This window comes from Conger conger, chromosome 15, assembly GCF_963514075.1.
Source record: "Conger conger chromosome 15, fConCon1.1, whole genome shotgun sequence".
In the NCBI taxonomy this organism is placed as follows: Eukaryota; Metazoa; Chordata; class Actinopteri; order Anguilliformes; family Congridae; genus Conger; species Conger conger.
In genome coordinates this window covers 35,304,120-35,327,418 of record NC_083774.1, presented here as the reverse complement: position 1 = coordinate 35,327,418, position 23,299 = coordinate 35,304,120, and the positions used below count along the sequence as shown (strand labels likewise).

Genomic DNA, 23,299 nt, shown 5'->3' with positions numbered 1-23,299 from the left:
GCTATTCGCAATTCCTTCTCCCAACCCTCCACCCCTGCTGACCCTCCTACCCTCCCCAACTCCCTAACCTCCTTTTCTCCCCTCTCTGACGCCGACACGCTGAAACTCCTTACTTCCCACCGCCCGACCACCTGTCCTCTTGACCCCATCCCCTCTCCCCTCCTACAATCTATATCTGAGGACATTCTCCCTTTTCTCTCCTCTCTAATCAACACCTCCCTCTCTTCCGGCACCATGCCCTCTTCCCTGAAGAGGGCCAGAGTCACTCCCCTGCTCAAAAAACCTACTCTCGATCCCTCTGCCCTGAACAACTACCGGCCTGTCTCTCTTCTTCCCTTTCTCACTAAAACCCTGGAACGGGCGGTCTGCTCCCAACTGTCCACCTATCTTCTCCACAACAATCTCCATGACCCCAACCAGTCTGGCTTCAAGAGTGGCCACTCCACTGAAACCGCCCTGCTCGCGGTCACTGAGGCACTCCACTCTGCTAAAGCAAAATCCCTCTCCTCTGTCCTCATCTTCCTCGACCTGTCGGCCGCCTTCGATACAGTCAACCATGAGATTCTGCTCTCATCGCTGGCTGGGATGGGTGTCACAGGTTCTGCACTCGCTTGGTTTTCCTCCTACCTCTCTGGTCGCTCCTACCAGGTGACTTGGAGGGGCGCACTCTCCGACCCTCAACCCCTACGAACTGGAGTCCCGCAGGGCTCGGTTCTTGGGCCTCTCCTCTTCTCGCTATACACCATGTCTCTTGGTTCTGTTATCTCTTCCCACGGCTTCTCTTATCACTCCTACGCTGATGACACCCAACTCTTCATTTCCTTCCCCCCTGACACCCAAATCACCACACAGATCTCTGCCTGCTTGGCTGATATCTCTGCATGGATGACTTCCCATCACCTGAAGCTCAACCTTGCCAAAACTGAGCTTCTCTACATCCCTGCTAAGTCCTCTCCGTCAATCGACCTCTCACTGACTGTGGAGGACTTTGTAGTTTCCTCCTCCCGTACGGCAAAGAATCTTGGGGTGACTCTTGATAACTGCCTCTCCCTGGCTCCACAAGTATCCTCCACTGCCAGAACCTGCAGGTTCTTTCTGTTTAATATACGTCGCATCCGTCATCTCCTGACGGAGAAAGCCACCCAGCTCCTAGTCCAGGCGCTCGTCATTTCCCGCCTGGATTACTGCAACTCCCTCCTAGCCGGTCTCCCAGCGTGCGCCATCAAGCCCCTCCAGCTGGTCCAGAATGCTGCAGCCCGCTTGATCACCAGTCAGCCCAGGTCGGCTCATGTCACCCCGCTTCTCATTGGCCTCCACTGGCTTCCTATTGCCGCACGCATCCGATTCAAGGCCCTAGTGTTGGCATTTCAGGCTGCTAAGGGGACTGCCCCACATTACATACAATCCCTGATCACTCCCTACTCCCCAGCTAGACCACTCCGGTCTGCCAGCTCTGGTCGCCTTACGATTCCCTTACGAATACCAGACTTGTCATGGTCAATGGCCCTATATATTAAAAGTACATACAGTATACATACATACATATTAAAGTATATACCTTTGTTGTATAAGACTGCACGTTTGAGTACTCACCGTCACTTCTCCAACTTCAAGTTCCTCTCTGACTTTTGGATCAGTAAGCCAAGGCTCAGCCGGATTCAGCTCCACTAACTCAAGACTTCCATCATTCCAGTTAACCCCTGCACAATGTCATGGGAGCATTTTACTAACCTCCTGAGACCCAGGAGAAGGAAAACTTGTGTATTTTTCCTTTTTTTCTACATACATTACATTACATTATTGGCATTTGGCAGACGCTCTTATCCAGAGCGACGTACAGTTGATTAGACTAAGCAGGAGACAATCCTCCCCTGGAGCAATGTATGTGCGCAACGGCTGTGCGGATCTTATCGTGGCTACACCGACCTTGTGTGTCCCAATCATTTACCTTAACCACTACGCTACAAGCCGCCCTATATATACATACATACATACATACAGTAATATAAGTGTCTTGGATGAATTTTTTATTTATTTTTATATGTTTTATTTCATTTTCAATGAATGTCCCTTATATTTAGTAAAATACTATGTAGAGCTCAGGGAGGCCAACATTTAATGTCCAGGATGCAGGATGACTTACACAACCAGTCAATAGTTTGGACACCTTGCCTTATTCTGCTTTTTATGATTCATTTTTGTTTCCACAGTTTGTAATGTGTGTGTAGATTCTCAGTTTTATTGAAGGTTATTTATATACTTTCTAGTTTCACCATGTAGTAATTAGAGCACTTTTTATATGTAGCCCCCCATTTCAATGTCTGAGACAAATTAACATAATATAAAATAAAATTGTCATGTTTTGTATTTTGTTGTATATCCTTTGCATGCCATGACTTCCTGATGTCATGTTTTGTATTTGGTTGTATATCCTTTGCATGCCATGACTTCCTCATGTCTGGGACCTTGTCTGTGACCTATCAACATCATCAGAGTCTGGCTATCTTATTTTAACGTTGTCCTATAAGCAATATAAAAACAATTTGCATGGATCTTAATGGATCTCCATAGGAATTGGGGGGTGGGACTAAATTCAGCTGTAAATGACAATGATACAGTTTGGGGCACATGTTGGCTGGATGGATGGCTTTAAGTCATCGAGGGTCTGGGGTAGCCAACCACTACTGCATATCTAGTGCACATGCTGTCACTAGATATGCAGTCCTTCAAGGGTTGTTTCTCATGAACAATTTGTTCCATTTACTTCAACGGGACAATTCTTGAAGAGAGAAGGGTTGAGGCTCCGACATTGATGGATCCACAACTTTCGGGGATTTCTCAGTGTATTCATTTATTATTGAACACAGATAAAACAAACAGAAATCTTACCAAGCTCATTCTGCTGGAAGCTGTCTGGCGGATTCACATATTCCATGGTTGACACATTCAGTTTCCAGTAATGTTTTGTGCAGCGCACCGTTCTGTTCAGGGGAACAAGACAACCATTACAATTTATGTGCTGTGATACTACACACAAATTTGTTCTGCAGGTTTTTGTTGATATAATAAAATGTTCAATTAATGTGGTTGATTACGGTTTACTTACCTCACCTAAAATATAAACAAAAACAGCCTACATTGTTTTCTACATTGCTTTCCATAACCATTTCTGCAGATATCTGGTTTATATCAAAGTATCTGCAGCCATGGCCCCGGACAGCCTGGGTCAGCTGGATTTTGCTTTTGCTTCAGCTTTTGATGTGTGGTTAGCATTCAGTGAAGCCAGATAAATACAGAAATTGTGTTTCAGTATCTTGTGTGATTCTGTGGTCCTCAAGTTTTATGTTAAATAGAGAGATAGATTATTACATTTATATAGCGCTTTTCTAGATACTCAAAGCGCTTACAGTGATGAGGGGGAAACTCGCCTCAAAGTGGAGAGGGAGAGGACAATGTTTTTGGGAATTGAATCAGGGGATGATTAGGTGGCAGTTTGAAAGAGCCAGGGTTGGGAATTTAGCCAGGACACCCGGGAACCCCCTACTCTTTGCGAAGAGTGTCACGGGATCTTTAATGACCACATTCAGACAGGACCTCGATTTAAAGTGTCATCCGAAAGATGATATCACATGTATAATGATGTCATGTAGAGCAATCTTGCTCATGTCTCATGTACTGTTACTTACTTTCCATCCAGGTCCTCTATATCTTTGATGAACAATCCTCCCTGGTGTTTACACTGGTTCTTACACGCCTTCAAACCATTGTCATCCTTGTAGATGATGTAACATTTCCCATCTGCTGGATTTTTCTTTAAGTTGATTCCATGTTTTAGTGTGAGCACAGCTTCGGGGTCCAAAGTGAACAATGTCTTAGTTGCCTGAGCCATTTCATCAGTGTTAAAGGAGACCAGCTGCAAAGTGATTAAAAAAGCTTTTAATGTATTGTATCATTACTTCACATCATCTTAAATATGTTTATGTGAAATTGTAATTGCATTTTCATTCAAATACTGTATTCATACAGGAGCTTTACAATTCCTGGGGGATTCCTGAATGAGTGACCGAAAGGAGCCAGTGAACTAGGGAGCCAAATGAGGCATTGGACTACCGAACTACGGAGCCATGAGCTGATATTGAACTGAAAGTTCAGCGCAGTTGAGCCTTAAGATGCAGCACACATTCCGTGGTCCAGCTTAATATGATATCATAGACAATATTTTGCTAAATCCTGTTGTCTTTGAATTTTCTGTAATACAGCCATGTAGGCTAATAATATATTTCAGGTATTGTCTGAATTAAATGTGTTTTAAGCGTTAATAATTACAATATAATCTTAGCGAATGTTACATTATATACATTGAGATCGGCTTTTGTGCTGTATCGTCCATACTGCAAAGTATAATTAAACAAATGTACATTTTATTGACCTGCAGTAATCCAAAAAATAATAATTGAGTTTAATGCTGCAGTTCAATGCTGTGAACGAACAAAACTGAGGGGCATATGAGGCTCGTGTGCGTACTTTCCGCAAGTACAAGTGAACGAACGGAGCCAAACAAACGAATCATGTGAACAAACGGAGCCGAAAGATGCAGCTCACTAAACAAAAGGAGAATTCCCATCACTAAGCAGAGAAGGAAAGTAGGAAAGAGTACACATACTAACACAGCAAACATGTACATATGTATTCCAGCTTGTAACACTTTTAGAAAATTTATTTAAAATTTTGTTTCTAATTTCTCCACATTTTCTCCCCATTTGGTAGCCAATTTTTCCCTATCTATTCCAATCAGCCATGTTGCTGTGGATACACCACACCAGCCCCGTCACTCGGCAGCCCCGGAGGATCAGGACACTAGAGGCTGATGCAGCTTCTACGTGCTAGATTGGGAGTCTGTGCGAAGGTCAACGACGTCAGTCTGTTACTGTTTAAATATTTGGTGCAACATCTTGCAACGGGCTTTGATGTATGATTGTTTGGTGGGTATGTCCAGGGTGCGGCCCCGCCCCAATCAATAACAACGTCAGCTTATACTTTAAAGCCTTCCCGTCCTCACCTCATGATGATCATGTTTAATAATTACTATTTTATGGTGACTGCATCGTCAGTGAAACTAAGCAAACAAAGATCACTTAGTGTTTCACGGTTACTTTGCTGTGTAAATATTACTTTTTCAATATTTGTTCTTATCTACTATTCATTTGGTTCTAATGTTTGGTGAACAATACACAACTCCTTTTCAGTCCAGGAGGTACATTTTGTGTAGAATTGTCTGATGACAGTGACTTTGAGCACCCAGCAGCATGGAGAAGGGTAAATATATTCAAAGCTAACACAGAATGCTCTCAAATTCAAAGTTACTGGAATGTTTTGTCAGTGTTATAACATTAGCACTACATGGCAGCAACATTGTCAGAATGTGTTGCGTTAGCTGGTGTAGGAATTTGGTGGATGTGTTGTTCCTGAATTAAACCTTTTCTCTCTTGTTTGCATACAGGTCACGGTTTAAGGGGGGATTACCTAGGGAAGAAGACATTTCCTGCTACATTGTTCTCGATCATTCAGTACGATTGAGGTGTTAGGTGACCATCCAAGAACAAGGAAGCAGGAAATGTTTAACCTTGGCCTGTATGCAAACAAGAGAGAATTCTTGTTTGCATACAGTATTTTTCCCTACACTGGGTTGTTGTTGTTTTGGTATAGTAGGGAGGTGCCATTTAATGTTTTTTCTTTAGACTTGGTGACACAACCAATCTCTGTAATTCTTGAACTGCAATCCTTCAGTTACAGTACTTATGGCCTTACCGGCCTTACCGTGCATGGGGATACAGTAATTTGCACTTGCATCCTCTTCCTGGCAAGTTTGCAACCATTCCATATGTTTTCTGCCTTTTGATTATTTACTTTCATGAGTTGTATGTTTAACTGTTTGGGTATTTTTTTGGACCGTGTTTTTTTACCTGACGTGTGATGGTCAATTACCATCTGTTTCTTCTGAACTGAGATTTAGATTTAGATCTAGAAAACTGTTTCATGACACGCAGCAACTGTGCAGAATGTGGCCCAGCATGTTTTACCTGTACACCAGCGGCACATTCAATATTCTCCAGTTTCCAGGTTAAACGACATGTTTATGCCCAATGATAAATTTTGCCACAGACTTGTATGATTGTTCCCATTTAGTGGTTTTGTCGAGGGTGCGGCCCCAATTAATAATGTGTCAGCTTATACTTTAAAGTCTTCCCAACCTCAGTCAGTCCACCCACGGTTTGCAAGGATGTTCAACCCGCCACTCTTTTTTTTCACATAAACATTTTGCGATGTTTTGTCGGGGTTGAACGTGACCCAGCTTATTCATGCAAATATTAGATTAGCCAGTTGTGTGGCAGCAACTCGATGCATGAAAGCATACAGACATGGTCCAGAGGTTCAGACCAAGCATTAGAATGGGGAATAAATGTGATGGCGATGCTGCAAGCAGCAGTGCTGGGGGCTCAGCACATAGGGGCTTTATGGGGCTCCCATTAGCCATAGGAGAGGTGCAAGTGCCTTAACCTCCAGACTGGCCTGAATGATTTCATGGAGACGCATTCCTGACTCCAAAATAAAAAATCTTATTACGCATAGCAAATGACAAAATGTGCTCTACTTTCTCCATTTATTTACCGTTTGACCCCGTTCAAGTTCCGTTTTATTCAGAGTGATGTATCAAACGAGGACATTAGCTGCAAAACATTTGGCAAAAGCGTCCACAAGCTGTGTTAGTAAAATTTTGTACAAATTGACTGGATGGTTTTACCCAAAACTGGAAAAGTGGCAGAAAAATAATAATAATAATAAAGAAAAATGGGAAAAACCTAATTTTCTATTAAAACAAAGGGGCATGTGACACACGTTGGATAGTTTTTTTTTGATAGATATTTATTTTCTCATAATATGATCTTGAATGAGAACCATACCTGTATTTATACTGATAAATAGAAGAATAGAATAAATAAAAAATTTGGAGCATGAAACTTTTTCTGCTGGCCTTAATTACTGTAGTGACCCCCCCTGCATGTTTATATTACACACATATTGTCCGGGTCAATTTGACCCGGCAGTGATAATGGAGGATACTGTAGGGCATTTTACATAAGTGTGCCTCTCTGCAGACCCCCAAAAGGAAACAGACTGTGTTGACCATGTTGACACAGGGTCAGCAAGGCTTGATGAAAAGACAGTGCTCGTCAATACAGGACTATTGCTCCCATCATTGTGCTGCCTCTGCGCAATTCTGCCACCTCAGTGGAATGCTCCCAGAACTGATGAGTTGAAATAGCACTGTATAAACCATGGGTTTTCCACATACAGTGTTTGGTGTCTTTAGATAGCTAATGATGTGGGAAATAGTTTGGTGTCATTGATGGTGTAGTACACTGGTTGCTGAATAAAGATCTTGTAGGAATAAACCACAGGTAATGCAAGTTACCTGTGAGTCAGCATCCAGCTGTAATACAAAGGTTAACCAGGTTTGTTGGACATACAGAGATGACATCGGCAGGACCATTGTTGTTACCTCCGTCTTTATTTGATGATTTGTTGTTTTTCCTGAAAACCCTGGGTATATAGAGGGAAACGTGGAATGGTTCGAGGAGACTCACTAATACGATCTCCTGCACACTATTTGCGTATAGCCATTCATATTACAACTTGTAATTCTTGTAACACATTGTCATTCTATTTCTGCAATGCACATTGTTTAATAAATTGTATTAATTTGAACCTGCATCCTCTTGATTAAAAAAGCTTTTAATGTATTGTATCATTACTTCACATCATCTTAAATATGTTTATGTGAAAATGTAATTGCATTTTCATTCAGACCAGAATACTGTATTTATACAGGAGCTTTACAATTCCTGGGGGATTCCTGAATGAGTGACCGAAAGGAGCCAGTGAACTAGGGAGCCAAATGAGGCATTGGACTACCGAACTACGGAGCCATGAGCTGATATTGAACTGAAAGTTCAGCGCAGTTGAGCCTTAAGATGCAGCACACATTCCGTGGTCCAGCTTAATATGATATCATAGACAATATTTTGCTAAATCCTGTTGTCTTTGAATTTTCTGTAATACAGCCATGTAGGCTAATAATATATTTCAGGTATTGTCTGAATTAAATGTGTTTTAAGGGTTAATAATTACAATATAATCTTAGCGAATGTTACATTATATACATTGAGATCGGCTTTTGTGCTGTATCGTCCATACTGCAAAGTATAATTAAACAAATGTACATTTTATTGACCTGCAGTAATCCAAAAAATAATAATTGAGTTTAATGCTGTGAACGAACAAAACTGAGGGGCATATGAGGCTCGTGTGCGTACTTTCCGCAAGTACAAGTGAACGAACGGAGCCAAACAAACGAATCATGTGAACAAACGGAGCCGAAAGATGCAGCTCACTAAACAAAAGGAGAATTCCCATCACTAAGCAGAGAAGGAAAGTAGGAAGAGTACACATACTAACACAGCAAACATGTACATATGTATTCCAGCTTGTAACACTTTTAGAAAATTTATTTAAAATTTTGTTTCTAATTTCTCCACATTTTCTCCCCATTTGGTAGCCAATTTTTCCCTATCTATTCCAATCAGCCATGTTGCTGTGGATACACCACACCAGCCCCGTCACTCGGCAGCCCCGGAGGATCAGGACACTAGAGGCTGATGCAGCTTCTACGTGCTAGATTGGGAGTCTGTGCGAAGGTCAACAACGTCAGTCTGTTACTGTTTAAATATTTGGTGCAACATCTTGCAACGGGCTTTGATGTATGATTGTTTGGTGGGTATGTCCAGGGTGCGGCCCCGCCCCAATCAATAACAACGTCAGCTTATACTTTAAAGCCTTCCCGTCCTCACCTCATGATGATCATGTTTAATAATTACTATTTTATGGTGACTTCATCGTCAGTGAAACTAAGCAAACAAAGATCACTTAGTGTTTCACGGTTACTTTGCTGTGTAAATATTACTTTTTCAATATTTGTTCTTATCTACTATTCATTTGGTTCTAATGTTTGGTGAACAATACACAACTCCTTTTCAGTCCAGGAGGTACATTTTGTGTAGAATTGTCTGATGACAGTGACTTTGAGCACCCAGCAGCATGGAGAAGGGTAAATATATTCAAAGCTAACACAGAATGCTCTCAAATTCAAAGTTACTGGAATGTTTTGTCAGTGTTATAACATTAGCACTACATGGCAGCAACATTGTCAGAATGTGTTGCGTTAGCTGGTGTAGGAATTTGGTGGATGTGTTGTTCCTGAATTAAACCTTTTCTCTCTTGTTTGCATACAGGTCACGGTTTAAGGGGGGATTACCTAGGGAAGAAGACATTTCCTGCTACATTGTTCTCGATCATTCAGTACGATTGAGGTGTTAGGTGACCATCCAAGAACAAGGAAGCAGGAAATGTTTAACCTTGGCCTGTATGCAAACAAGAGAGAATTCTTGTTTGCATACAGTATTTTTCCCTACACTGGGTTGTTGTTGTTTTGGTATAGTAGGGAGGTGCCATTTAATGTTTTTTCTTTAGACTTGGTGACACAACCAATCTCTGTAATTCTTGAACTGCAATCCTTCAGTTACAGTACTTATGGCCTTACCGGCCTTACCGTGCATGGGGATACAGTAATTTGCACTTGCATCCTCTTCCTGGCAAGTTTGCAACCATTCCATATGTTTTCTGCCTTTTGATTATTTACTTTCATGAGTTGTATGTTTAACTGTTTGGGTATTTTTTTGGACCGTGTTTTTTTACCTGACGTGTGATGGTCAATTACCATCTGTTTCTTCTGAACTGAGATTTAGATTTAGATCTAGAAAACTGTTTCATGACACGCAGCAACTGTGCAGAATGTGGCCCAGCATGTTTTACCTGTACACCAGCGGCACATTCAATATTCTCCAGTTTCCAGGTTAAACGACATGTTTATGCCCAATGATAAATTTTGCCACAGACTTGTATGATTGTTCCCATTTAGTGGTTTTGTCGAGGGTGCGGCCCCAATTAATAATGTGTCAGCTTATACTTTAAAGTCTTCCCAACCTCAGTCAGTCCACCCACGGTTTGCAAGGATGTTCAACCTGCCACTCTTTTTTTTCACATAAACATTTTGCGATGTTTTGTCGGGGTTGAACGTGACCCAGCTTATTCATGCAAATATTAGATTAGCCAGTTGTGTGGCAGCAACTCGATGCATTAAAGCATACAGACATGGTCCAGAGGTTCAGACCAAGCATTAGAATGGGGAATAAATGTGATGGCGATGCTGCAAGCAGCAGTGCTGGGGGCTCAGCACATAGGGGCTTTATGGGGCTCCCATTAGCCATAGGAGAGGTGCAAGTGCCTTAACCTCCAGACTGGCCTGAATGATTTCATGGAGACGCATTCCTGACTCCAAAATAAAAAATCTTATTACGCATAGCAAATGACAAAATGTGCTCTACTTTCTCCATTTATTTACCGTTTGACCCCGTTCAAGTTCCGTTTTATTCAGAGTGATGTATCAAACGAGGACATTAGCTGCAAAACATTTGGCAAAAGCGTCCACAAGCTGTGTTAGTAAAATTTTGTACAAATTGACTGGATGGTTTTACCCAAAACTGGAAAAGTGGCAGAAAAATAATAATAATAATAAAGAAAAATGGGAAAAACCTAATTTTCTATTAAAACAAAGGGGCATGTGACACACGTTGGATAGTTTTTTTTTGATAGATATTTATTTTCTCATAATATGATCTTGAATGAGAACCATACCTGTATTTATACTGATAAATAGAAGAATAGAATAAATAAAAAATTTGGAGCATGAAACTTTTTCTGCTGGCCTTAATTACTGTAGTGACCCCCCCTGCATGTTTATATTACACACATATTGTCCGGGTCAATTTGACCCGGCAGTGATAATGGAGGATACTGTAGGGCATTTTACATAAGTGTGCCTCTCTGCAGACCCCCAAAAGGAAACAGACTGTGTTGACCATGTTGACACAGGGTCAGCAAGGCTTGATGAAAAGACAGTGCTCGTCAATACAGGACTATTGCTCCCATCATTGTGCTGCCTCTGCGCAATTCTGCCACCTCAGTGGAATGCTCCCAGAACTGATGAGTTGAAATAGCACTGTATAAACCATGGGTTTTCCACATACAGTGTTTGGTGTCTTTAGATAGCTAATGATGTGGGAAATAGTTTGGTGTCATTGATGGTGTAGTACACTGGTTGCTGAATAAAGATCTTGTAGGAATAAACCACAGGTAATGCAAGTTACCTGTGAGTCAGCATCCAGCTGTAATACAAAGGTTAACCAGGTTTGTTGGACATACAGAGATGACATCGGCAGGACCATTGTTGTTACCTCCGTCTTTATTTGATGATTTGTTGTTTTTCCTGAAAACCCTGGGTATATAGAGGGAAACGTGGAATGGTTCGAGGAGACTCACTAATACGATCTCCTGCACACTATTTGCGTATAGCCATTCATATTACAACTTGTAATTCTTGTAACACATTGTCATTCTATTTCTGCAATGCACATTGTTTAATAAATTGTATTAATTTGAACCTGCATCCTCTTGATTAAAAAAGCTTTTAATGTATTGTATCATTACTTCACATCATCTTAAATATGTTTATGTGAAAATGTAATTGCATTTTCATTCAGACCAGAATACTGTATTTATACAGGAGCTTTACAATTCCTGGGGGATTCCTGAATGAGTGACCGAAAGGAGCCAGTGAACTAGGGAGCCAAATGAGGCATTGGACTACCGAACTACGGAGCCATGAGCTGATATTGAACTGAAAGTTCAGCGCAGTTGAGCCTTAAGATGCAGCACACATTCCGTGGTCCAGCTTAATATGATATCATAGACAATATTTTGCTAAATCCTGTTGTCTTTGAATTTTCTGTAATACAGCCATGTAGGCTAATAATATATTTCAGGTATTGTCTGAATTAAATGTGTTTTAAGGGTTAATAATTACAATATAATCTTAGCGAATGTTACATTATATACATTGAGATCGGCTTTTGTGCTGTATCGTCCATACTGCAAAGTATAATTAAACAAATGTACATTTTATTGACCTGCAGTAATCCAAAAAATAATAATTGAGTTTAATGCTGCAGTTCAATGCTGTGAACGAACAAAACTGAGGGGCATATGAGGCTCGTGTGCGTACTTTCCGCAAGTACAAGTGAACGAACGGAGCCAAACAAACGAATCATGTGAACAAACGGAGCCGAAAGATGCAGCTCACTAAACAAAAGGAGAATTCCCATCACTAAGCAGAGAAGGAAAGTAGGAAGAGTACACATACTAACACAGCAAACATGTACATATGTATTCCAGCTTGTAACACTTTTAGAAAATTTATTTAAAATTTTGTTTCTAATTTCTCCACATTTTCTCCCCATTTGGTAGCCAATTTTTCCCTATCTATTCCAATCAGCCATGTTGCTGTGGATACACCACACCAGCCCCGTCACTCGGCAGCCCCGGAGGATCAGGACACTAGAGGCTGATGCAGCTTCTACGTGCTAGATTGGGAGTCTGTGCGAAGGTCAACAACGTCAGTCTGTTACTGTTTAAATATTTGGTGCAACATCTTGCAACGGGCTTTGATGTATGATTGTTTGGTGGGTATGTCCAGGGTGCGGCCCCGCCCCAATCAATAACAACGTCAGCTTATACTTTAAAGCCTTCCCGTCCTCACCTCATGATGATCATGTTTAATAATTACTATTTTATGGTGACTGCATCGTCAGTGAAACTAAGCAAACAAAGATCACTTAGTGTTTCACGGTTACTTTGCTGTGTAAATATTACTTTTTCAATATTTGTTCTTATCTACTATTCATTTGGTTCTAATGTTTGGTGAACAATACACAACTCCTTTTCAGTCCAGGAGGTACATTTTGTGTAGAATTGTCTGATGACAGTGACTTTGAGCACCCAGCAGCATGGAGAAGGGTAAATATATTCAAAGCTAACACAGAATGCTCTCAAATTCAAAGTTACTGGAATGTTTTGTCAGTGTTATAACATTAGCACTACATGGCAGCAACATTGTCAGAACGTTTTGCGTTAGCTGGTGTAGGAATTTGGTGGATGTGTTGTTCCTGAATTAAACCTTTTCTCTCTTGTTTGCATACAGGTCACGGTTTAAGGGGGGATTACCTAGGGAAGAAGACATTTCCTGCTACATTGTTCTCGATCATTCAGTACGATTGAGGTGTTAGGTGACCATCCAAGAACAAGGAAGCAGGAAATGTTTAACCTTGGCCTGTATGCAAACAAGAGAGAATTCTTGTTTGCATACAGTATTTTTCCCTACACTGGGTTGTTGTTGTTTTGGTATAGTAGGGAGGTGCCATTTAATGTTTTTTCTTTAGACTTGGTGACACAACCAATCTCTGTAATTCTTGAACTGCAATCCTTCAGTTACAGTACTTATGGCCTTACCGGCCTTACCGTGCATGGGGATACAGTAATTTGCACTTGCATCCTCTTCCTGGCAAGTTTGCAACCATTCCATATGTTTTCTGCCTTTTGATTATTTACTTTCATGAGTTGTATGTTTAACTGTTTGGGTATTTTTTTGGACCGTGTTTTTTTACCTGACGTGTGATGGTCAATTACCATCTGTTTCTTCTGAACTGAGATTTAGATTTAGATCTAGAAAACTGTTTCATGACACGCAGCAACTGTGCAGAATGTGGCCCAGCATGTTTTACCTGTACACCAGCGGCACATTCAATATTCTCCAGTTTCCAGGTTAAACGACATGTTTATGCCCAATGATAAATTTTGCCACAGACTTGTATGATTGTTCCCATTTAGTGGTTTTGTCGAGGGTGCGGCCCCAATTAATAATGTGTCAGCTTATACTTTAAAGTCTTCCCAACCTCAGTCAGTCCACCCACGGTTTGCAAGGATGTTCAACCTGCCACTCTTTTTTTTCACATAAACATTTTGCGATGTTTTGTCGGGGTTGAACGTGACCCAGCTTATTCATGCAAATATTAGATTAGCCAGTTGTGTGGCAGCAACTCGATGCATTAAAGCATACAGACATGGTCCAGAGGTTCAGACCAAGCATTAGAATGGGGAATAAATGTGATGGCGATGCTGCAAGCAGCAGTGCTGGGGGCTCAGCACATAGGGGCTTTATGGGGCTCCCATTAGCCATAGGAGAGGTGCAAGTGCCTTAACCTCCAGACTGGCCTGAATGATTTCATGGAGACGCATTCCTGACTCCAAAATAAAAAATCTTATTACGCATAGCAAATGACAAAATGTGCTCTACTTTCTCCATTTATTTACCGTTTGACCCCGTTCAAGTTCCGTTTTATTCAGAGTGATGTATCAAACGAGGACATTAGCTGCAAAACATTTGGCAAAAGCGTCCACAAGCTGTGTTAGTAAAATTTTGTACAAATTGACTGGATGGTTTTACCCAAAACTGGAAAAGTGGCAGAAAAATAATAATAATAATAAAGAAAAATGGGAAAAACCTAATTTTCTATTAAAACAAAGGGGCATGTGACACACGTTGGATAGTTTTTTTTTGATAGATATTTATTTTCTCATAATATGATCTTGAATGAGAACCATACCTGTATTTATACTGATAAATAGAAGAATAGAATAAATAAAAAATTTGGAGCATGAAACTTTTTCTGCTGGCCTTAATTACTGTAGTGACCCCCCCTGCATGTTTATATTACACACATATTGTCCGGGTCAATTTGACCCGGCAGTGATAATGGAGGATACTGTAGGGCATTTTACATAAGTGTGCCTCTCTGCAGACCCCCAAAAGGAAACAGACTGTGTTGACCATGTTGACACAGGGTCAGCAAGGCTTGATGAAAAGACAGTGCTCGTCAATACAGGACTATTGCTCCCATCATTGTGCTGCCTCTGCGCAATTCTGCCACCTCAGTGGAATGCTCCCAGAACTGATGAGTTGAAATAGCACTGTATAAACCATGGGTTTTCCACATACAGTGTTTGGTGTCTTTAGATAGCTAATGATGTGGGAAATAGTTTGGTGTCATTGATGGTGTAGTACACTGGTTGCTGAATAAAGATCTTGTAGGAATAAACCACAGGTAATGCAAGTTACCTGTGAGTCAGCATCCAGCTGTAATACAAAGGTTAACCAGGTTTGTTGGACATACAGAGATGACATCGGCAGGACCATTGTTGTTACCTCCGTCTTTATTTGATGATTTGTTGTTTTTCCTGAAAACCCTGGGTATATAGAGGGAAACGTGGAATGGTTCGAGGAGACTCACTAATACGATCTCCTGCACACTATTTGCGTATAGCCATTCATATTACAACTTGTAATTCTTGTAACACATTGTCATTCTATTTCTGCAATGCACATTGTTTAATAAATTGTATTAATTTGAACCTGCATCCTCTTGATTAAAAAAGCTTTTAATGTATTGTATCATTACTTCACATCATCTTAAATATGTTTATGTGAAAATGTAATTGCATTTTCATTCAGACCAGAATACTGTATTTATACAGGAGCTTTACAATTCCTGGGGGATTCCTGAATGAGTGACCGAAAGGAGCCAGTGAACTAGGGAGCCAAATGAGGCATTGGACTACCGAACTACGGAGCCATGAGCTGATATTGAACTGAAAGTTCAGCGCAGTTGAGCCTTAAGATGCAGCACACATTCCGTGGTCCAGCTTAATATGATATCATAGACAATATTTTGCTAAATCCTGTTGTCTTTGAATTTTCTGTAATACAGCCATGTAGGCTAATAATATATTTCAGGTATTGTCTGAATTAAATGTGTTTTAAGGGTTAATAATTACAATATAATCTTAGCGAATGTTACATTATATACATTGAGATCGGCTTTTGTGCTGTATCGTCCATACTGCAAAGTATAATTAAACAAATGTACATTTTATTGACCTGCAGTAATCCAAAAAATAATAATTGAGTTTAATGCTGTGAACGAACAAAACTGAGGGGCATATGAGGCTCGTGTGCGTACTTTCCGCAAGTACAAGTGAACGAACGGAGCCAAACAAACGAATCATGTGAACAAACGGAGCCGAAAGATGCAGCTCACTAAACAAAAGGAGAATTCCCATCACTAAGCAGAGAAGGAAAGTAGGAAGAGTACACATACTAACACAGCAAACATGTACATATGTATTCCAGCTTGTAACACTTTTAGAAAATTTATTTAAAATTTTGTTTCTAATTTCTCCACATTTTCTCCCCATTTGGTAGCCAATTTTTCCCTATCTATTCCAATCAGCCATGTTGCTGTGGATACACCACACCAGCCCCGTCACTCGGCAGCCCCGGAGGATCAGGACACTAGAGGCTGATGCAGCTTCTACGTGCTAGATTGGGAGTCTGTGCGAAGGTCAACAACGTCAGTCTGTTACTGTTTAAATATTTGGTGCAACATCTTGCAACGGGCTTTGATGTATGATTGTTTGGTGGGTATGTCCAGGGTGCGGCCCCGCCCCAATCAATAACAACGTCAGCTTATACTTTAAAGCCTTCCCGTCCTCACCTCATGATGATCATGTTTAATAATTACTATTTTATGGTGACTTCATCGTCAGTGAAACTAAGCAAACAAAGATCACTTAGTGTTTCACGGTTACTTTGCTGTGTAAATATTACTTTTTCAATATTTGTTCTTATCTACTATTCATTTGGTTCTAATGTTTGGTGAACAATACACAACTCCTTTTCAGTCCAGGAGGTACATTTTGTGTAGAATTGTCTGATGACAGTGACTTTGAGCACCCAGCAGCATGGAGAAGGGTAAATATATTCAAAGCTAACACAGAATGCTCTCAAATTCAAAGTTACTGGAATGTTTTGTCAGTGTTATAACATTAGCACTACATGGCAGCAACATTGTCAGAATGTGTTGCGTTAGCTGGTGTAGGAATTTGGTGGATGTGTTGTTCCTGAATTAAACCTTTTCTCTCTTGTTTGCATACAGGTCACGGTTTAAGGGGGGATTACCTAGGGAAGAAGACATTTCCTGCTACATTGTTCTCGATCATTCAGTACGATTGAGGTGTTAGGTGACCATCCAAGAACAAGGAAGCAGGAAATGTTTAACCTTGGCCTGTATGCAAACAAGAGAGAATTCTTGTTTGCATACAGTATTTTTCCCTACACTGGGTTGTTGTTGTTTTGGTATAGTAGGGAGGTGCCATTTAATGTTTTTTCTTTAGACTTGGTGACACAACCAATCTCTGTAATTCTTGAACTGCAATCCTTCAGTTACAGTACTTATGGCCTTACCGGCCTTACCGTGCATGGGGATACAGTAATTTGCACTTGCATCCTCTTCCTGGCAAGTTTGCAACCATTCCATATGTTTTCTGCCTTTTGATTATTTACTTTCATGAGTTGTATGTTTAACTGTTTGGGTATTTTTTTGGACCGTGTTTTTTTACCTGACGTGTGATGGTCAATTACCATCTGTTTCTTCTGAACTGAGATTTAGATTTAGATCTAGAAAACTGTTTCATGACACGCAGCAACTGTGCAGAATGTGGCCCAGCATGTTTTACCTGTACACCAGCGGCACATTCAATATTCTCCAGTTTCCAGGTTAAACGACATGTTTATGCCCAATGATAAATTTTGCCACAGACTTGTATGATTGTTCCCATTTAGTGGTTTTGTCGAGGGTGCGGCCCCAATTAATAATGTGTCAGCTTATACTTTAAAGTCTTCCCAACCTCAGTCAGTCCACCCACGGTTTGCAAGGATGTTCAACCTGCCACTCTTTTTTTTCACATAAACATTTTGCGATGTTTTGTCGGGGTTGAACGTGACCCAGCTTATTCATGCAAATATTAGATTAGCCAGTTGTGTGGCAGCAACTCGATGCATTAAAGCATACAGACATGGTCCAGAGGTTCAGACCAAGCATTAGAATGGGGAATAAATGTGATGGCGATGCTGCAAGCAGCAGTGCTGGGGGCTCAGCACATAGGGGCTTTATGGGGCTCCCATTAGCCATAGGAGAGGTGCAAGTGCCTTAACCTCCAGACTGGCCTGAATGATTTCATGGAGACGCATTCCTGACTCCAAAATAAAAAATCTTATTACGCATAGCAAATGACAAAATGTGCTCTACTTTCTCCATTTATTTACCGTTTGACCCCGTTCAAGTTCCGTTTTATTCAGAGTGATGTATCAAACGAGGACATTAGCTGCAAAACATTTGGCAAAAGCGTCCACAAGCTGTGTTAGTAAAATTTTGTACAAATTGACTGGATGGTTTTACCCAAAACTGGAAAAGTGGCAGAAAAATAATAATAATAATAAAGAAAAATGGGAAAAACCTAATTTTCTATTAAAACAAAGGGGCATGTGACACACGTTGGATAGTTTTTTTTTGATAGATATTTATTTTCTCATAATATGATCTTGAATGAGAACCATACCTGTATTTATACTGATAAATAGAAGAATAGAATAAATAAAAAATTTGGAGCATGAAACTTTTTCTGCTGGCCTTAATTACTGTAGTGACCCCCCCTGCATGTTTATATTACACACATATTGTCCGGGTCAATTTGACCCGGCAGTGATAATGGAGGATACTGTAGGGCATTTTACATAAGTGTGCCTCTCTGCAGACCCCCAAAAGGAAACAGACTGTGTTGACCATGTTGACACAGGGTCAGCAAGGCTTGATGAAAAGACAGTGCTCGTCAATACAGGACTATTGCTCCCATCATTGTGCTGCCTCTGCGCAATTCTGCCACCTCAGTGGAATGCTCCCAGAACTGATGAGTTGAAATAGCACTGTATAAACCATGGGTTTTCCACATACAGTGTTTGGTGTCTTTAGATAGCTAATGATGTGGGAAATAGTTTGGTGTCATTGATGGTGTAGTACACTGGTTGCTGAATAAAGATCTTGTAGGAATAAACCACAGGTAATGCAAGTTACCTGTGAGTCAGCATCCAGCTGTAATACAAAGGTTAACCAGGTTTGTTGGACATACAGAGATGACATCGGCAGGACCATTGTTGTTACCTCCGTCTTTATTTGATGATTTGTTGTTTTTCCTGAAAACCCTGGGTATATAGAGGGAAACGTGGAATGGTTCGAGGAGACTCACTAATACGATCTCCTGCACACTATTTGCGTATAGCCATTCATATTACAACTTGTAATTCTTGTAACACATTGTCATTCTATTTCTGCAATGCACATTGTTTAATAAATTGTATTAATTTGAACCTGCATCCTCTTGATTAAAAAAGCTTTTAATGTATTGTATCATTACTTCACATCATCTTAAATATGTTTATGTGAAAATGTAATTGCATTTTCATTCAGACCAGAATACTGTATTTATACAGGAGCTTTACAATTCCTGGGGGATTCCTGAATGAGTGACCGAAAGGAGCCAGTGAACTAGGGAGCCAAATGAGGCATTGGACTACCGAACTACGGAGCCATGAGCTGATATTGAACTGAAAGTTCAGCGCAGTTGAGCCTTAAGATGCAGCACACATTCCGTGGTCCAGCTTAATATGATATCATAGACAATATTTTGCTAAATCCTGTTGTCTTTGAATTTTCTGTAATACAGCCATGTAGGCTAATAATATATTTCAGGTATTGTCTGAATTAAATGTGTTTTAAGGGTTAATAATTACAATATAATCTTAGCGAATGTTACATTATATACATTGAGATCGGCTTTTGTGCTGTATCGTCCATACTGCAAAGTATAATTAAACAAATGTACATTTTATTGACCTGCAGTAATCCAAAAAATAATAATTGAGTTTAATGCTGCAGTTCAATGCTGTGAACGAACAAAACTGAGGGGCATATGAGGCTCGTGTGCGTACTTTCCGCAAGTACAAGTGAACGAACGGAGCCAAACAAACGAATCATGTGAACAAACGGAGCCGAAAGATGCAGCTCACTAAACAAAAGGAGAATTCCCATCACTAAGCAGAGAAGGAAAGTAGGAAGAGTACACATACTAACACAGCAAACATGTACATATGTATTCCAGCTTGTAACACTTTTAGAAAATTTATTTAAAATTTTGTTTCTAATTTCTCCACATTTTCTCCCCATTTGGTAGCCAATTTTTCCCTATCTATTCCAATCAGCCATGTTGCTGTGGATACACCACACCAGCCCCGTCACTCGGCAGCCCCGGAGGATCAGGACACTAGAGGCTGATGCAGCTTCTACGTGCTAGATTGGGAGTCTGTGCGAAGGTCAACAACGTCAGTCTGTTACTGTTTAAATATTTGGTGCAACATCTTGCAACGGGCTTTGATGTATGATTGTTTGGTGGGTATGTCCAGGGTGCGGCCCCGCCCCAATCAATAACAACGTCAGCTTATACTTTAAAGCCTTCCCGTCCTCACCTCATGATGATCATGTTTAATAATTACTATTTTATGGTGACTGCATCGTCAGTGAAACTAAGCAAACAAAGATCACTTAGTGTTTCACGGTTACTTTGCTGTGTAAATATTACTTTTTCAATATTTGTTCTTATCTACTATTCATTTGGTTCTAATGTTTGGTGAACAATACACAACTCCTTTTCAGTCCAGGAGGTACATTTTGTGTAGAATTGTCTGATGACAGTGACTTTGAGCACCCAGCAGCATGGAGAAGGGTAAATATATTCAAAGCTAACACAGAATGCTCTCAAATTCAAAGTTACTGGAATGTTTTGTCAGTGTTATAACATTAGCACTACATGGCAGCAACATTGTCAGAACGTTTTGCGTTAGCTGGTGTAGGAATTTGGTGGATGTGTTGTTCCTGAATTAAACCTTTTCTCTCTTGTTTGCATACAGGTCACGGTTTAAGGGGGGATTACCTAGGGAAGAAGACATTTCCTGCTACATTGTTCTCGATCATTCAGTACGATTGAGGTGTTAGGTGACCATCCAAGAACAAGGAAGCAGGAAATGTTTAACCTTGGCCTGTATGCAAACAAGAGAGAATTCTTGTTTGCATACAGTATTTTTCCCTACACTGGGTTGTTGTTGTTTTGGTATAGTAGGGAGGTGCCATTTAATGTTTTTTCTTTAGACTTGGTGACACAACCAATCTCTGTAATTCTTGAACTGCAATCCTTCAGTTACAGTACTTATGGCCTTACCGGCCTTACCGTGCATGGGGATACAGTAATTTGCACTTGCATCCTCTTCCTGGCAAGTTTGCAACCATTCCATATGTTTTCTGCCTTTTGATTATTTACTTTCATGAGTTGTATGTTTAACTGTTTGGGTATTTTTTTGGACCGTGTTTTTTTACCTGACGTGTGATGGTCAATTACCATCTGTTTCTTCTGAACTGAGATTTAGATTTAGATCTAGAAAACTGTTTCATGACACGCAGCAACTGTGCAGAATGTGGCCCAGCATGTTTTACCTGTACACCAGCGGCACATTCAATATTCTCCAGTTTCCAGGTTAAACGACATGTTTATGCCCAATGATAAATTTTGCCACAGACTTGTATGATTGTTCCCATTTAGTGGTTTTGTCGAGGGTGCGGCCCCAATTAATAATGTGTCAGCTTATACTTTAAAGTCTTCCCAACCTCAGTCAGTCCACCCACGGTTTGCAAGGATGTTCAACCTGCCACTCTTTTTTTTCACATAAACATTTTGCGATGTTTTGTCGGGGTTGAACGTGACCCAGCTTATTCATGCAAATATTAGATTAGCCAGTTGTGTGGCAGCAACTCGATGCATTAAAGCATACAGACATGGTCCAGAGGTTCAGACCAAGCATTAGAATGGGGAATAAATGTGATGGCGATGCTGCAAGCAGCAGTGCTGGGGGCTCAGCACATAGGGGCTTTATGGGGCTCCCATTAGCCATAGGAGAGGTGCAAGTGCCTTAACCTCCAGACTGGCCTGAATGATTTCATGGAGACGCATTCCTGACTCCAAAATAAAAAATCTTATTACGCATAGCAAATGACAAAATGTGCTCTACTTTCTCCATTTATTTACCGTTTGACCCCGTTCAAGTTCCGTTTTATTCAGAGTGATGTATCAAACGAGGACATTAGCTGCAAAACATTTGGCAAAAGCGTCCACAAGCTGTGTTAGTAAAATTTTGTACAAATTGACTGGATGGTTTTACCCAAAACTGGAAAAGTGGCAGAAAAATAATAATAATAATAAAGAAAAATGGGAAAAACCTAATTTTCTATTAAAACAAAGGGGCATGTGACACACGTTGGATAGTTTTTTTTTGATAGATATTTATTTTCTCATAATATGATCTTGAATGAGAACCATACCTGTATTTATACTGATAAATAGAAGAATAGAATAAATAAAAAATTTGGAGCATGAAACTTTTTCTGCTGGCCTTAATTACTGTAGTGACCCCCCCTGCATGTTTATATTACACACATATTGTCCGGGTCAATTTGACCCGGCAGTGATAATGGAGGATACTGTAGGGCATTTTACATAAGTGTGCCTCTCTGCAGACCCCCAAAAGGAAACAGACTGTGTTGACCATGTTGACACAGGGTCAGCAAGGCTTGATGAAAAGACAGTGCTCGTCAATACAGGACTATTGCTCCCATCATTGTGCTGCCTCTGCGCAATTCTGCCACCTCAGTGGAATGCTCCCAGAACTGATGAGTTGAAATAGCACTGTATAAACCATGGGTTTTCCACATACAGTGTTTGGTGTCTTTAGATAGCTAATGATGTGGGAAATAGTTTGGTGTCATTGATGGTGTAGTACACTGGTTGCTGAATAAAGATCTTGTAGGAATAAACCACAGGTAATGCAAGTTACCTGTGAGTCAGCATCCAGCTGTAATACAAAGGTTAACCAGGTTTGTTGGACATACAGAGATGACATCGGCAGGACCATTGTTGTTACCTCCGTCTTTATTTGATGATTTGTTGTTTTTCCTGAAAACCCTGGGTATATAGAGGGAAACGTGGAATGGTTCGAGGAGACTCACTAATACGATCTCCTGCACACTATTTGCGTATAGCCATTCATATTACAACTTGTAATTCTTGTAACACATTGTCATTCTATTTCTGCAATGCACATTGTTTAATAAATTGTATTAATTTGAACCTGCATCCTCTTGATTAAAAAAGCTTTTAATGTATTGTATCATTACTTCACATCATCTTAAATATGTTTATGTGAAAATGTAATTGCATTTTCATTCAGACCAGA

General features: G+C 40.4%; 1 protein-coding gene across 1 annotated transcript in view; it reads right to left on the bottom strand.

The window, feature by feature from the left end:
- Positions 1–23,299, bottom strand: part of cmah (cytidine monophospho-N-acetylneuraminic acid hydroxylase) — a 121,444-nt gene that overhangs the window by 31,665 nt on the left and 66,480 nt on the right. Inside the window, exons 2-4 of the mRNA XM_061222395.1 lie at positions 3,687–3,913; positions 2,890–2,981; positions 1,594–1,700 (exon numbers count right to left, since the gene is read on the bottom strand). Coding sequence (XP_061078379.1) covers positions 1,594–1,700; positions 2,890–2,981; positions 3,687–3,889 — 402 coding nt within the window. The 5' untranslated portion in view covers positions 3,890–3,913. The remainder of the gene's footprint in view (positions 1–1,593; positions 1,701–2,889; positions 2,982–3,686; positions 3,914–23,299) is intronic.